This window comes from Callithrix jacchus, chromosome 22 (assembly GCF_049354715.1).
Source record: "Callithrix jacchus isolate 240 chromosome 22, calJac240_pri, whole genome shotgun sequence".
Taxonomy (NCBI): domain Eukaryota; kingdom Metazoa; phylum Chordata; class Mammalia; order Primates; family Cebidae; genus Callithrix; species Callithrix jacchus.
The window spans coordinates 8,036,600-8,050,427 of record NC_133523.1 but is presented as its reverse complement, the minus strand read 5'-3'; the positions used below and the strand labels follow the sequence as shown (position 1 = coordinate 8,050,427).

At 52.9% G+C, this 13,828-nt stretch overlaps 1 protein-coding gene across 3 annotated transcripts in view; it reads left to right on the top strand.

The window, feature by feature from the left end:
• The window catches only part of MYO1F (myosin IF), a 53,005-nt gene extending 39,177 nt beyond the window's left edge, over positions 1 to 13,828 (top strand). For 2 of the 3 annotated variants that reach the window (XM_035284717.3, XM_035284716.3), the window contains exons 17-28: positions 1,935 to 2,041; positions 2,401 to 2,499; positions 2,603 to 2,747; positions 5,860 to 5,974; positions 6,068 to 6,237; positions 8,443 to 8,588; positions 9,300 to 9,446; positions 9,663 to 9,811; positions 10,752 to 10,835; positions 11,546 to 11,741; positions 11,829 to 11,998; positions 13,331 to 13,828. In XM_035284717.3, coding sequence (XP_035140608.2) covers positions 1,935 to 2,041; positions 2,401 to 2,499; positions 2,603 to 2,747; positions 5,860 to 5,974; positions 6,068 to 6,237; positions 8,443 to 8,588; positions 9,300 to 9,446; positions 9,663 to 9,811; positions 10,752 to 10,835; positions 11,546 to 11,741; positions 11,829 to 11,998; positions 13,331 to 13,407 — 1,605 coding nt within the window. In that variant the 3' untranslated portion in view covers positions 13,408 to 13,828. The remainder of the gene's footprint in view (positions 1 to 1,934; positions 2,042 to 2,400; positions 2,500 to 2,602; positions 2,748 to 5,859; positions 5,975 to 6,067; positions 6,238 to 8,442; positions 8,589 to 9,299; positions 9,447 to 9,662; positions 9,812 to 10,751; positions 10,836 to 11,545; positions 11,742 to 11,828; positions 11,999 to 13,330) is intronic. The other variant, XR_013531041.1, reaches the window with a different exon arrangement.

Genomic DNA, 13,828 nt, shown 5'->3' with positions numbered 1-13,828 from the left:
GGGTTGAGATATTTTGAATGGATTTTTCAAGGGCGGGAAATGCTTATTATAATTATAAACCAAAATACTTAACAGAAAGTCATCAGCTATTCTGACAAAAATAAACATTTTGAGAGACTTTAAAAAAAATCTTGGCCAAGCGCGGTGGCTCGCGCCTATAATCCCAGCACTTTGGGAGGCCAAGACAGGTGGATCACGAGGTCAAGAGGTCGAGAGCCTCCTGGTCAACAAGGTGAAACCCTGTCTCTACTAAAAATACAAAAATTAGCTGGGCATGGTGGTACGTGCCTGTAATCCCAGCTACTTGGGAGGCTGAGGCAGGAGAATTGCTTGAACCCAGGAGGCGGAGGTTGAGGTGAGCCAAGATTGTGCCACTGCACTCCAGTCTGGGTAACAACAGCAAAACTCCGTCTCAAAAAAAAAAAAAAAAAAAAAATCTTAATAAATATCCAATCATTTTTTTTTTTTTTTTTGAGCTGGAGTCTCACTCTGTCCCCTAGGCTGGAGTGCAGTGGCATGATCTCAGCTCCCTGCAACCTCTACCTCCAGATTCAAGCGATTCCCCCACCTCAGCCTTCCCAGTAGCTGGGATTATAGGCACGCAGTACCATGCCCAGCTATTTTGTATTTTAGTAGAGATAGGGTTTCACCATGTTAGCCAGGCTGGTCTCCAACTCCTGACCTCAAGTGATCCACCCGCTTCAGCCTCCCAAACTGCTGGGATTACAGGTATGAGCCACCATATCCAGCCTATCCAATAATTTTTTTTTTTTGAGATGGAATTTCACTCTTGCTGCCCAGGCGAGATTGACTCCCTGCAACCTCCGCCTCCTGGGTTCAAGCGATTCTCCTGCCTCAGCCTCCTGAGACATGCACCTGTAGTTTCAGCTACTCGGGAGGCTGAGGTGGAAGAATCCCTGGAACCTGGGAGATGGAGGCTGCAGTGAGAGGAGATCATGGCACTGCACTCCAGCCTGGACAACAGAGTGAGACTTTGTCTCCAAATAATAATAAAAATAAAATAAAATGCAAAACCCAAGGCTAACTTCTCAGGCATACACACAGTTCCCTACTTCCAAAGTACCTGTGAGCCAGGCGCAGTGGCTCACACCTGTAATCCAAGCTACTCTGGAAGCTGAGGCAGGAGGATTGCTTGAGCCCAGGAGGTTGGACCTGCAGTGAGCCATCATGGCACCACTATACTCCAGCCTGGGCGACAGAGCAAGACCCTGTCTCAAAAAAAAAATACTTGGCCAGGAACGGTGGCTCATTTCTGTAATCCCAACACTTTGGGAGGCCAAGGTGGATGGATCACCTGAGGTCAGGAGTTCATGACCAGCCTGATCAACATGGCAAAACCCTATCTCTACTAAAAATACAAAAAGTAGCTGGGTGTGGTGGCGCACACCTATAATCCCAGCTACTGGGAGGCTGAGGCAGAAGAATCTCTTGAATCCAGAAGGCAGAGGTTGCGGTGAGCCAAGATCACACCATTGCACTCCAGCCTGGGTGACAGAGCAAAACTCCATCTCAAAAAAAAAAAAAAAACCCACCACCCAAGGTACCTGTCTCTCCAAAGGACAAAACGAAATGCTCTTTCAAGGGCTCTGTTACTCAGTCAACAGACAAACTTTTACTACTAAGCACTTACTATGTGCCAAGCTAAGTGGTAAGTGTGGCAGACGTGAGAGCTCGTCATCCTGGGTTCGAGAGTCAGGCAGACACCCCACATCAGTCCCACTAGTGTGGTATGCACAAGTTGAGGTGAACACAGCCCGGGGACATCTGGTCCCTGTGGCCTACCTGTTACCAGCCCTCAGCCACCCCCAGTTTGTCTCTGTCTCCTCAGACTGTATCCAGGGTGGGGAAAAGAGAGGGGCCAGGGGGTCCCATCTCTGTGCCCCCCCACCCACCCATCTCCACTTCTGCCCCAGAAACAAGCCAACGACCTGGTGGCCACACTGAAGAGGTGCACACCCCACTACATCCGCTGCATCAAACCCAACGAGACCAAGAGGCCCCGGGACTGGGAGGAGAACAGGTGACTTCCCAACCCATCCAAGACTCGTCCCCTCAGAGCCCTGCGGTTACCCCTAGAACTGACCGAGACACTTCCCTGACCTCCTGTAGGATGACCCAGGGACTAGCACAGCCCCCCCCCCGCCACCCCCACCTGCGAACTGACCTCAGAAGGGACCATCAGGATAAGATCCCTCCCCCCAGTCCCCAGGATGACCCCTGAAGTCCCTCCAGACCACAGAACTTACCCCCCAAACTTCCCTCAGCATGAATCCAGAGCCCCCCAGATCCCCCACCTCCAGCACCTCCCACCCACCCCCAGAACTGGTGACTATCCCCCCGGCCCCCTGAGCAGGGGACTCAGTCTACCCTCCCCACCAGGGTCAAGCACCAAGTGGAATACCTGGGCCTGAAGGAGAACATTAGGGTGCGCAGAGCCGGCTTCGCCTACCGCCGCCAGTTCGCCAAGTTCCTGCAGAGGTGAGGAGCCCCCCCACCCCCACCCTTGCCACCCTTGCGATCAGAACGCCCAGCAGGCCCTGTCTGCTCCAAGCACTCCCACACTCCGGCCCTCCACCCCCAGGTATGCCATTCTGACCCCCGAAACGTGGCCCCGGTGGCGTGGGGACGAACGCCAGGGTGTCCAGCACCTGCTTCGGGCGGTCGACATGGAGCCTGACCAGTACCAGATGGGGAGCACCAAGGTCTTTGTCAAGAACCCAGAGTCGGTGAGTGCGTTTTAGGGACAGACAGAGAAGGAGGGAGAGGGACAGAGAGAGACAGAGATTGAGAGAAAGATTGAGAGATTGAGAAAGAGATTGAGAGCGAATGACAAAGGGAGACTGACAGAGAAATTGAGAGATTGAAAGAGAAACTGAAAAAGCAATTGAGAGATTAATAGACTGAGAGAGACTGAGCGAGAGATTAAGAAAGACTGCGAGTGAGAGAGAAAGAGACTGAGAGCTCTGGTCGGCCAGACTAAGTGGCTCATGCCTGTAATCCCAGCACTTTGGGAGGCCAAGCTGGGCAGATCACAAGGTCAGGAGATTCAGACCATTTGGCCAAGATGGTGAAACTCCCATCTCTACTAAAAACACAAAAATTAGCCAGATGTGGTGGCATGTGACTGTAATCCCAACTACTCAGGAAGCTGAGGCAGAAGAATTGCCTGAACCTGGGAGGTGGAGGTTGCAGTGAGCTGAGATCGTGCCAGTGCACTCCAGCCTGGGTGACAGAGTGAGACTCTGTCTTAAAAAAAAAAAAAAAAAAAGAGAGAGAGAGAGAGAGAGAGACTCTGGAAGAAACAGACCAAAAAATTTGACATAGAACAGAAAAAAAGCAAAATGAAACCAGCATCAGGCCAGGTGTGGTAGCTCATGCCTATGATGCCAGTGCTTTGGGAGGCTGAGACAGGAGGATGGTTTGAAGCTAGGAGTTCAAACCAGCCTGGGAAACACCCTTGGCTAATTTTTGTTTTTTGTTTTTTAATTTTTTATAGAGACGGGATCTTTCTATGTTGCCCAGGCTGGTCTTGAACCCCTAGGCTCAAGCTATCCTCCCACCTAGCCTCAAAAAGTGCCGGGATTAGAGGCATGAGCCATCGCACCAGCCTGTATTTGCAGTATTTCCCATCTTCACTAATTGATATTGTCCCTTTGATCACAGTTTCTCATTGAATTAGAATGTTTCTCAGGCATCTGCCCTATTCCACTTAATTGTTCTATTCTCTGACAGGCACGCCGTTGTTTTTATTACAATGGATTTACGATATTTTAATATCCAGTAGTTTATTAAAAGTAGGTGGTTATATCCAGGCTGACCTTGTTCACCTGCTATTATTCCAAATGAAAAGACATTCCTCTCAGAGTTTGCACTTTGACTTGCTCTAATGTAATTCATTCTCTAACTCACCTCTGGCCTAGACTCTTACAACTCAAAACCCTTTCCTCTGCTTTCTGCAAAATCTTCCTTTCTGGGCCTGCCATGCATGGCTGTGCAGGTTGTACCCTACTCAACCACACAGTCACCAGTCACAACACGTCCTACACATCAGATTTTTTTTTTTTTTTTAGATGGAGTTTCTCTCTTGTCGCCCAGGCTTGGAGTGCAATGACATGATCTCGGCTCAGCTAATTTTTTTTTTTTTTTGTATTTTTAGTAGAGACGAAGGTTTCACCATGTTGGCCAGGCTAGTCTCAAACTCCTGACCTCAGGTGATCCGCATGCCTCAGCCTCCCAAAGTGTGAGATTATAGGCATGAGCCACTGCACCCAGCCAGATGTTCGTATTTACTGTATTGTATTGGTTTTCCAAGATGCACACTGGTTCCCGTTTCTACCATCTCTGACACTGGGGTGAACCTTATATGGATGGTATAACTATCTGTACTAACAGTGTGAGAAACCGTGATGTTATACTGTTTCTGGCAAGGGCACACAAGTGGAAAGTGGCACAGCTGCAATCTGAAGCTGGTGACCCACTGTTACATTATAATGCAGAAGTGTATACCCCACATAGGGAGGTCCAGTCATTTGCAGGATGATAAAAATGTTTCCAGCTGGGCGCAGTAGCTCATGCCTGTAATCCCAGCACTTTGGGAGGCAGAAGCAGGCAGATCACTTGAGGTCAGGAGTTCGAGACCAGCCTAACCAACATGGTGAAACCCCGTCTCTACTAAAAATACAAAAAAATTAGCCGGGCATGTTGGCTTGCACCTATAATCCCAGCTACTCAGGAGGCTGAGGCAAGAGAATTGCTTGAACCCAGGAGGCGGAGTTTACAACGAGCCGAGATCACGCCACTACACCAGCCTGGGCAACAAGTGCAAAACTCTGTCTCAAAAAAAAAAAAAAAAGTTTCTAGCCTGGGCAACATGACAAGACCACATCTCTACAAAAAATAAAATTAGCTGGGCATGGCGGCTCACAGCTGTAGTCTAAGCTACTGAGGAGGCGGAGGTGGGAGGATCACTTGAACCCAAGAGGTTGAAGGTGCAGTGAACTGTGACTGCACCACTGCACTCTAGTCTGGATGACAGAGCGAGACCTTGTCTTTTTCTTTTTTTTTTTTTGAGATAGGGGTCTCGCTTTGTTGCCAGGCTGGCATGCAGTGGCACAATCTCGGCTCACTGCAACCTCTGCTTCCTGGGTTCAAGCGATTCTCCTGCCTCAGTCTCCCAAGTAGCTGGGACTAGAGGCGCATGCCACCATGCCCAGCTAAGTTTTTACATTTTTAGTAGAAACAGTGTTTCACCATGTTAGCCAGGATGATCTCTATCTCCTGACCTTGTGATCCACCCGCCTCGGCCTCCCAAAGTGCTTAGAATACAGTCATGAGCCAACGAGGTCAGCTGGTTTTTTCTTTTTGTTTTTTGAGAACAGCTCTTGCTCTTACCCAGGCTGGAGCGCAGTGGCACGATCTCGGCTCACTGCAACCTCTGCATCCTGTGTTCAAGTGATTCTCCTGACTCAGGCTCCTGAGTAGCTGGGACTACAGGGGTCTACCACCACACCAGCATTTTTTTTTTTTTTTTTTGTATCTTTAGTAGAGACGGGATTTCACCATGTTGGCCAGACTGGTCTCAAATTCCTGATCTCAGGTGATCCACCCGCCTTGGCCTCTCAAAGTACTAGGAATGACAGGCCTGAGCCACCATACCCAGCCCCTTTTTCTTGTTTAATAAGTGTCAACAGAAAGACCCCATCTGTCAAAAAAATTAGCATGTGTATGGGTGTGGGTGAGCAAAAGCATTGTGAGTAGGGTGGGCCCAGGGAAACTGGGAACTGCAGCCTCTGCGGAAACACCAGGACTCACCCACATGCCCACCCAACCCCCACCCAGCTTTTCCTCCTGGAGGAGATGCGAGAGCGGAAGTTCGATGGCTTTGCTCGAACCATCCAGAAGGCCTGGCGGCGCCACGTGGCTGTCCGGAAATACGAGGAGATGCGGGAGGAAGGTGAGAGGCTTTGGGTGAAAGGCTAAGGGCAGGGACACCTGGATCTGGAGGAGCTGTGTCTCGAGCTCTGGCCTCCGCCCTCGGTCCCTGCAGCTTCCAATATCCTGCTTAACAAGAAGGAGAGGAGGCGCAATAGCATCAATCGGAACTTCGTTGGTGACTACCTGGGGCTGGAGGAGCGGCCGGAGCTGCGTCAATTCCTGGGGAAGAGGGAGCGAGTGGACTTCGCTGATTCGGTCACCAAGTACGACCGCCGCTTCAAGGTGAGGCACTAGTGGGTGGGCATGGCAAGACCCTGGCTGCAGCGTGGCACCCTCACCTGGCCTAGACGCACCTGCCCACAGGCATACATCCCCCAGCCTAGATCCATCCATTCCATCACAGGTATACCCTCACCTGGCCCAGACACACCTGGTCACAGGTATATATCCCCCAGTCTAGATCCATCTGTTCCATCACAGGTATACCCTCACCTGACCAGGCACACCTGCCCAGGCATATCTGCCCAAAGGTATGCATTTAAGTACGGCAGACACAGCTGTCCATCAAACATGCACTTGTAGCCTAGATATACCTGTCAGATACACCCTCACATGGCCAGAGGCATCTGTCCACAATTATACATTCATCTTGTCCAGAAGCCCTGGCCACCCTCATCTATCCTAGACACGCCTATCCAAGACACACCTATCCATTAGGTACACTCTCCCTTTAACCTGGCAATTAGATATACCTTCACCTGGCCCAGACACACCTGTCCTTAGGTACACTCTCACCTAGTCCATAGGTACATGCTGTCCACAGAAATATACCACCTGACCCGTGCACTCATGGTTGGCATAGACAACAGGGCACCTCTACCAACAGACACATCCTCTTCTGGCCCAGACAGCCCTGAGCACAGGTGTACTCTAATCACCTAGCCTGGACATTTCTCTCCACAGGTACACCTAGGACATAGCCTGTTTACCCTTAGCTGTACCTGAGCAAGCCAGGTACACGCTCACTTGACCCATATCTCATGTCCCAGTCCCCTAGCCCAGTAACTCACCCTATCCCCACCTTGGAGAGGCCTATGTGTGGCAGGTACCTACTGAGATAACCTATATATCATCTTTACCTTTACATATTCTCATATGGCCTGGACACCCTCACCTACCTTGGACAAGTTTATGTGGCAGGTGCATCCTCACATGATCTGTACAACCTCACATACCAGACATACAGTATTGGATGCCTTCGCCTGATCCACACACCTGCTTTGGACAGGTCTATGTGGCAAGTATGCCCTCTTGGCTGACCTGTAAGCATCACCTAAAATATTTTCACCTACACAGGTTTCCCCTCTAGACCTAGAGGACTCTGACCATGGCCAGTGCAACTGGCCTTCACAGTCACACTTCTACCAGGTACACCCTCACCAGCCTTCCTGTACAAACTCAGGGTTCAGATACACACCTGCTCATTCCCTCTCATGATCCAGATACCTGACTTATACACCCTCACCTGAACTGTAATGCCTTTATGTGAGTTGGCTACAGCCACATGACCAAGCACTTTCACCTGGTCTAAGTGCTCTTCTCTGGCCCAGGCACCCATGTCTAGCAGGTGCCTAACCTACCCAGCACCCATTCAGTGACCCAAACACCCTTTTCTAGCCAACCAACACATTCCCACCTGACCTTCTGTGTTTTTTTGTTTGCTTTTTGGAGATGGAGTCTCACTCTGTCACCCAGGCTGGAGTGCAGTGGAGCGATCTCAGCTCACCACAACCTCCGCCTCCCAGGTTCAAGCGATTCTCCTACCTCAGCCTGCCAAGTAGCTGGGACTACAGGTGTGCACCACCACGCCTAGCTAATTTTTGTATTTTTAGTAGAGATGGGGTTTCACTGTATTGGCCAGGCTGGTCTCAAACTCCTAACCTCGTGATCCACCTGTCTTCGCCTCCCAAAGTGCTGGAATTACAGGCATGAGCCACCATGCCCAGACTCTCCTTCTGTTTCTTATATAACAACTCATGACCAGGCACAATGGTGCACACCTGTAATCCCAGCCCTTTGGGAGACCAAAGAGAACAGTTTGCTTGAGCTCAGGAGTTCAAGTCCAGCCTGGGCAACAGAATAAAATCCTGTTTCTACAAAAAATACCAAAATTAGCTGGGCATGGTGGCGTGCACCTGTGATCTCAGCTACTCAGGAGGCTGAGGCAGGTGAATCGCTCAAGTCTGGGAGGTCGAGGTTGCATTGAGCTATGATGGCACCATTGCACTCCAGCCTGGGTGACAGAGTACGACCCTGTCTACGAAACAGACAATTCATACACCTTCACCCATATTCATACACATCTCATCCTGCTCACCTGACCTGCCAGCACCATCCCTCTGCCTGGGGTGGACCCTCTGTGGTCAGACTGGCCAGGCTGCATGCCCTGAGCTCCAGCCACTGGCCTCTAATAATGCATCCCCACAGCCCATCAAGCGGGACCTGATCCTGACGCCCAAGTGTGTGTATGTGATTGGGCGAGAGAAGGTGAAGAAGGGACCCGAGAAGGGCCAGGTGCGTGAAGTCTTGAAGAAGAAGCTGGACATCCAGGCTCTGCGGGGAGTCTCCCTCAGGTGAAGCCAGGTCCCTAACTGCCCCACAGTCACTCTCACCTGTCCCCTAGCTGCCCTCATTCTAGTGACCCCATCTGTTACCCTGAGAATCTTATCTGGTGACTTGCCTGTAGCCCTCTCTTAGCCCCACCTGTCATGTTCACCTATGGTCATGATCCTTACTTGCCGATAGCTTCTGTCCTGCACCTTACCCTATTTTTTTCTTTTTTGAGATGGAGTCTTCTCTTTGGCCCAGGCTGGAGTACAGTGGCACAATCTCAGCTCACTGCATTTCCACCTCCCGGGTTCAAGACATTCTCCCGCCTCAGCCTCCTGAGTAGCTGGGAATACAGGCACCTGCCACCATGCCTTGCTAATTTTCTGTATTTTCAGTAGAGATGTTAGCCAGGATGGTCTCGATCTCCTGACCTCGTGATAAACCCGCGTTGGCCTCCCAAAATGCTGGGATTACAGGCGTGAGCCACATCTTACCCTCTTACTGGACCTCACCTGGCTCTCTTCTGTAACCACCTCTCCCACTCCTTGCCACTTCCCCATTTTTCTCCCACCTGGTCACCCCTCACTTGGCCCTTAACTGACCCTTCCCTGAGTCCACCTTCAGCCACCTTCACCTGTCAGTCTTACCTGCCCTTCTCACCTGTGCTCTCACCTGTGTCCCACCTGTCCCTGTCACCAGTGTCCCACCTGACGCTCTCATCCGCCCCTCCCCAGCACACGACAGGACGACTTCTTCATCCTCCAGGAGGACACTGCCGACAGCTTCCTGGAGAGCGTCTTCAAGACCGAGTTCGTCAGCCTTCTGTGCAAGCGCTTCGAGGAGACGACGCAGAGGCCCCTGCTCCTCACCTTCAGCGACACGTACGGCCTGCCAACCCCAGCACCATCTCGGGGGGCCACCAACCCCAGCACCATCTCGGGGGGCCACCAACCCCAGCACCATCTCCGGGGGGGGGGCGCCAACCCCAGCACCCTCCCGGGGTGGTCTCAGTGTGGTGTACTCCCTCCCGCCCCAGCACGGGTTGGGTGTGACGGGGACCGCGGTCAGCGCCCCCAAGCTTTCCCCTCTCCCCATAGACTACAGTTCCGGGTGAAGAAGGAGGGCTGGGGCGGTGGCGGCACCCGCAGCGTCACCTTCTCGCGAGGCTCCGGCGACTTGTCAGTGCTCAAGGTTGGCGGCCGGACCCTCACGGTCAGCGTGGGCGACGGGCTGCCCAAGAGCTCCAGTGAGTCTGCGCGGAACTAGGGCAGAGGGGGCGGGGAAGAGCGGACCAATGAAGGCTTCGGGGGCGGGGAGGGGGCGGGGCCAGCGAGGTTGGTCAAAAGTGAACAAAGACCAGGAAGGGGAGGGTCGAGAGAGGAGGGACAGAGAGAGGGGACAGAGAGATGGGGAGAGAGGGGAGGGCAGGGAGATGGGGGAGAGAGAGCAGATGGGGGAAGAGAAAGAGGGGAGGGAGAGAGTGGGGAGAAGGGGGAGAGAGAGGGAAGAGAGAGCAGAGAGAGGGAATAAGGGGAGAGAGAGGATGGGGCGGAGGGAGAACGGAGAGAGAAGGGGTGAGGGAGGGGAGAAAAGGGAGGCAGAGGCGGGGGAGAGGATGGGAGGGAGGGAGGACAGAGCGGGAAAGGGGAGGGGGAGGAGAGGGGAGAGAGAGGAGAGAATACAGAGAGAAGAGGGAGAGGAGGGGGGAGAGAGAGAGGGGAGGGGTGAGAAGTAGGGAGAGAGGGGAGAGAGGAGGAAGAGGGGAGATGGGGGAGAGGAGAGACTAAAGAAAGGCCGCAACCAATGAATGGCCCAAATGTGGAGGAGGGGCATGGCCATGGAGAAAACCAATTAAAACAGTGAGGCTCGGCCAGCGAGGCTGGACCAGAATGGGCAACAGCAAGGAAGGGGCGGGTCTAGAGAGAGAGAATGACAGTTAAAGAGAAGGCATGACCAATGGGGAGGGACCAGAGGGGTGTGGCCAGAGCGGCAACTTGGAAAGAGATAGTGGTGAAGTCGTGTCCTAAAGTGGGCGGGCCCGAAGAGCAAGGCCACTGATGGGTGAGGCATTGGGGGCAGGGCCAATTACTGGGCAGAGCTAGGGTACCCCAGAATGGACTAGGCTTGTGGGTGGGGCCAAGAGCCTGGTCTGTCCATTACACAAATCCCTGACACACTTCTTTCAGAGCCTACACGGAAGGGAATGGCCAAGGGAAGATCTCGGAGGTCGACCCCGGCCCCTACCCGGCCGGCCCCTGGGCCCCCCAGAGGTGAGGAGCTGCTCTCTTGCTATCTTCCCTTATCTCTTGTGGGTCCCATGGCCTAAGCCAGACCTTCAGGAAATGAAATCTAACAAGCACACTTGACCACTCGCTTCTCTGTCCAGAACTCTCATCATAGCTCCCCATCTCCCACAGAATAAAGGCTAAGCTTGGTGTGGCATTCAGAGCCCTTCAAAACCCAAACCCAGCTAACCACTGACATCTTCTCTCCTCCCACCCAGCACTCCAGCCCTGAAAACTACATCTTTTTACTTTTTTTCTGAGGTGGAATCCCACTCTGTCTCCCAGGCTGGGGTGCAGTGGTGCAATCTCGGCTCACTACAACCTCTGACTCCTGGGTTCAAGCAATTCTCCTGCCTCAGTCTCCCAAGTAGCTTGGACTACAGGCACCCACCACCAAGCCTGGCTAATTTTTTGCATTTTTAGTAGAGACGGGGTTCCACCGTGTTAGCCAGGATGGTCTCCATCTCCTGACCTCATGATTTGCCTGCCTCAGCCTCCCAGAGTGCTGTGATTACAGGCATGAGCCACTAGGCCCGGTCTAAAAATTATTTTCAAATGATCTGGGCCTGGTGGTGTGTGCCTCAGCTGTCTCAGAGGTTGAGAGGAGAGAATATCATAATACTAAGAGTTGGAGGCTTTCTCAAATCCTCCTAGCATCACCCTGATACATGTCCTCATCCTTATTCCTGCCATAGGCATGGATCGCAATGGGGTGCCCCTGTCTGCCAGAGGGGGCCCCCTGCCCCTGGAGATCATGTCTGGAGGGGGCTCCCACCGGCCTCCCCGGGGCCCTCCGTCCACATCCCTGGGGGCCAGCAGACGCCCCCGGGCACGGCCGCCCTCGGAGCACAACACAGAATTCCTCAACGTGCCTGACCAGGGCATGGCCGGGTAGGTGGGGGCGAAGGGCAGCCCCAGGAGGCAGGCAGGGGATAGGGGAGTGTCTGGGGCTGTGACTTGAACTTCCTGTGCCCACAGCATGCAGAGGAAGCGCAGCGTGGGGCAACGGCCAGTGCCTGGTGTAGGCCGACCCAAGCCCCAGCCTCGGATACACGGCCCCAGGTGCCGGGCCCTGTACCAATACGTGGGCCAAGACGTGGACGAGCTGAGCTTCAACGTTAATGAGGTCATCGAGATCCTCATGGAAGGTGTGTGTACCAGGACAGAAGCTGGGGTGAGGGGAGTGGTGACATAGCCAGGCAGACCCCCCCCCACGGCACACCCTCCCCTCAGGAGAACAGAGATAACAGACGGGTGAGGTGGCTCATGCCTGTAATCCCAGCACCCAAGGCAGGAGGATCACTTGAGGACAGGAGTTTGAGACAAGCCTGAGCAACATAGCAAGACCCCATCTCTACAAAAAATTTACTTTATGCTGCTTATAAAGACAAAAAAAAAAAGAAAGAAAAAAATTTACAAAAAAAAATTTTTTTTGAGATGGAGTCTCACGCTGTTGCCAGGGTAGAGTGCAATGGCAGGATCTCGGCTCACTGCAACCTCCACCTTCCGGGTTCAGGCTATTCTCCTGCCTCAGCCTCCCTAGTAGCTGGGACTACAGATGTGTGCCACCACACCTGGCTAATTTTTGTATTTTTAGTGGAGACGAGGTTTCACCATGTTAGTGAGGATGGTCTCAATCTCTTAACCTCATGATCTGCCCACCTCAGCCTCCCAAAGTGCTGGGATTACAGGCGTGAGCCACCGCACCCAGCCCCAAAAATTTTTTCTAAAGAGTAGAGATGGCTGGATGCAGTGGCTCATGTCTGTAATTCCAGCACTTTGGGAGGCCTAGGCAGGCACATCTCTTAAGCCCAGGTGACCAGCTTGGGGAACATGGCAGAATCTTGTCTCTACAAAAACCAAAATTAGCCGCAGTCTTGGCTCACTGCAACCTCCACCTCCTGGATTCAAGTGATCCTCCTGCCGCAGCCTCCTGAGTAGCTGGGATTACAGGCGCCTGCCACCATGCCCGGCTAATTTTGTTGTATTTTCAGTAGAGATGGGGTTTCGCCATGTTGGCCAAGCTGGTCTCTCAAGTGATCCACCTGCCTCGGCCTCCCAAAGTGCTGGAATGACAGGCCCGATATGGGGAAGAGCTGGATGTGGGTGGAAGGAGATGGGTGCCGGAAGAACACAGCAAATGCTCTAGAAATTGACAGAGTGTGACTCACTGGCTTGGAAAGACCATGTCTCCCTTCCTCCATCCCTGTCTTCCTTCTTTCCTTTCATCAGCAGACAACTCTCTCTGTTCAGCCCCTGCCCTGTGGCAGGTCAAGAACATAGAGCTGGGCCAGGTGTGGTGGCTCACACCTGTAATCCCAGCACTTTGGGAGGCTGAGGCAGGAGGATAGCTTCAGCCCAGGAGTTCAAGACCAACCTGGGCAACATAGGGAGACTCCATGAACAAGGCAGACAGAGCTGGCAAGAGAGCCTTCTCCAGGACTAGCTAGGGGCACCTCAAGCTTTCCTCTCTCCCACAGATTCCTCAGGCTGGTGGAAGGGCCGGCTTCATGGTCAGGAGGGCCTCTTCCCAGGAAACTACGTGGAGAAGATCTGAGCTGGGGGCCTGGGATTCTGCCTTCTCTTTCACCCACCTGTCTGCCTGCCTGCCTGCCTGGTGGGGAGCCAGGCCCTGCCAATGAGAACCTCGTTGACCTGGGCTACCTTGGCCTAAAAATCCAATCCTGTGGTCTCCAGCCCTGCCCAGGCCATGGGTCTGTGGGTCCCTGGTGCAGCCCCCCTGCCCCTGGGCCCTAGTCTTCCCCCAACACCACACCAGCTGCCTGTTCTCCATTACTGCATGTGTCAAATGGGACTAACAGCAGAATCTACCTCCCACCCGCCGTGTGAATAAGAGATAAATCTCAAGTCCTGTGCTATTGGCAAAGCACTGGGCACAGTTGCAGGGAGGGGTCCTTGACAAGTGTGACTTTGCTCATTTTGTCATCACTAAGGCAATAAACATTTGCCAGGTGAAA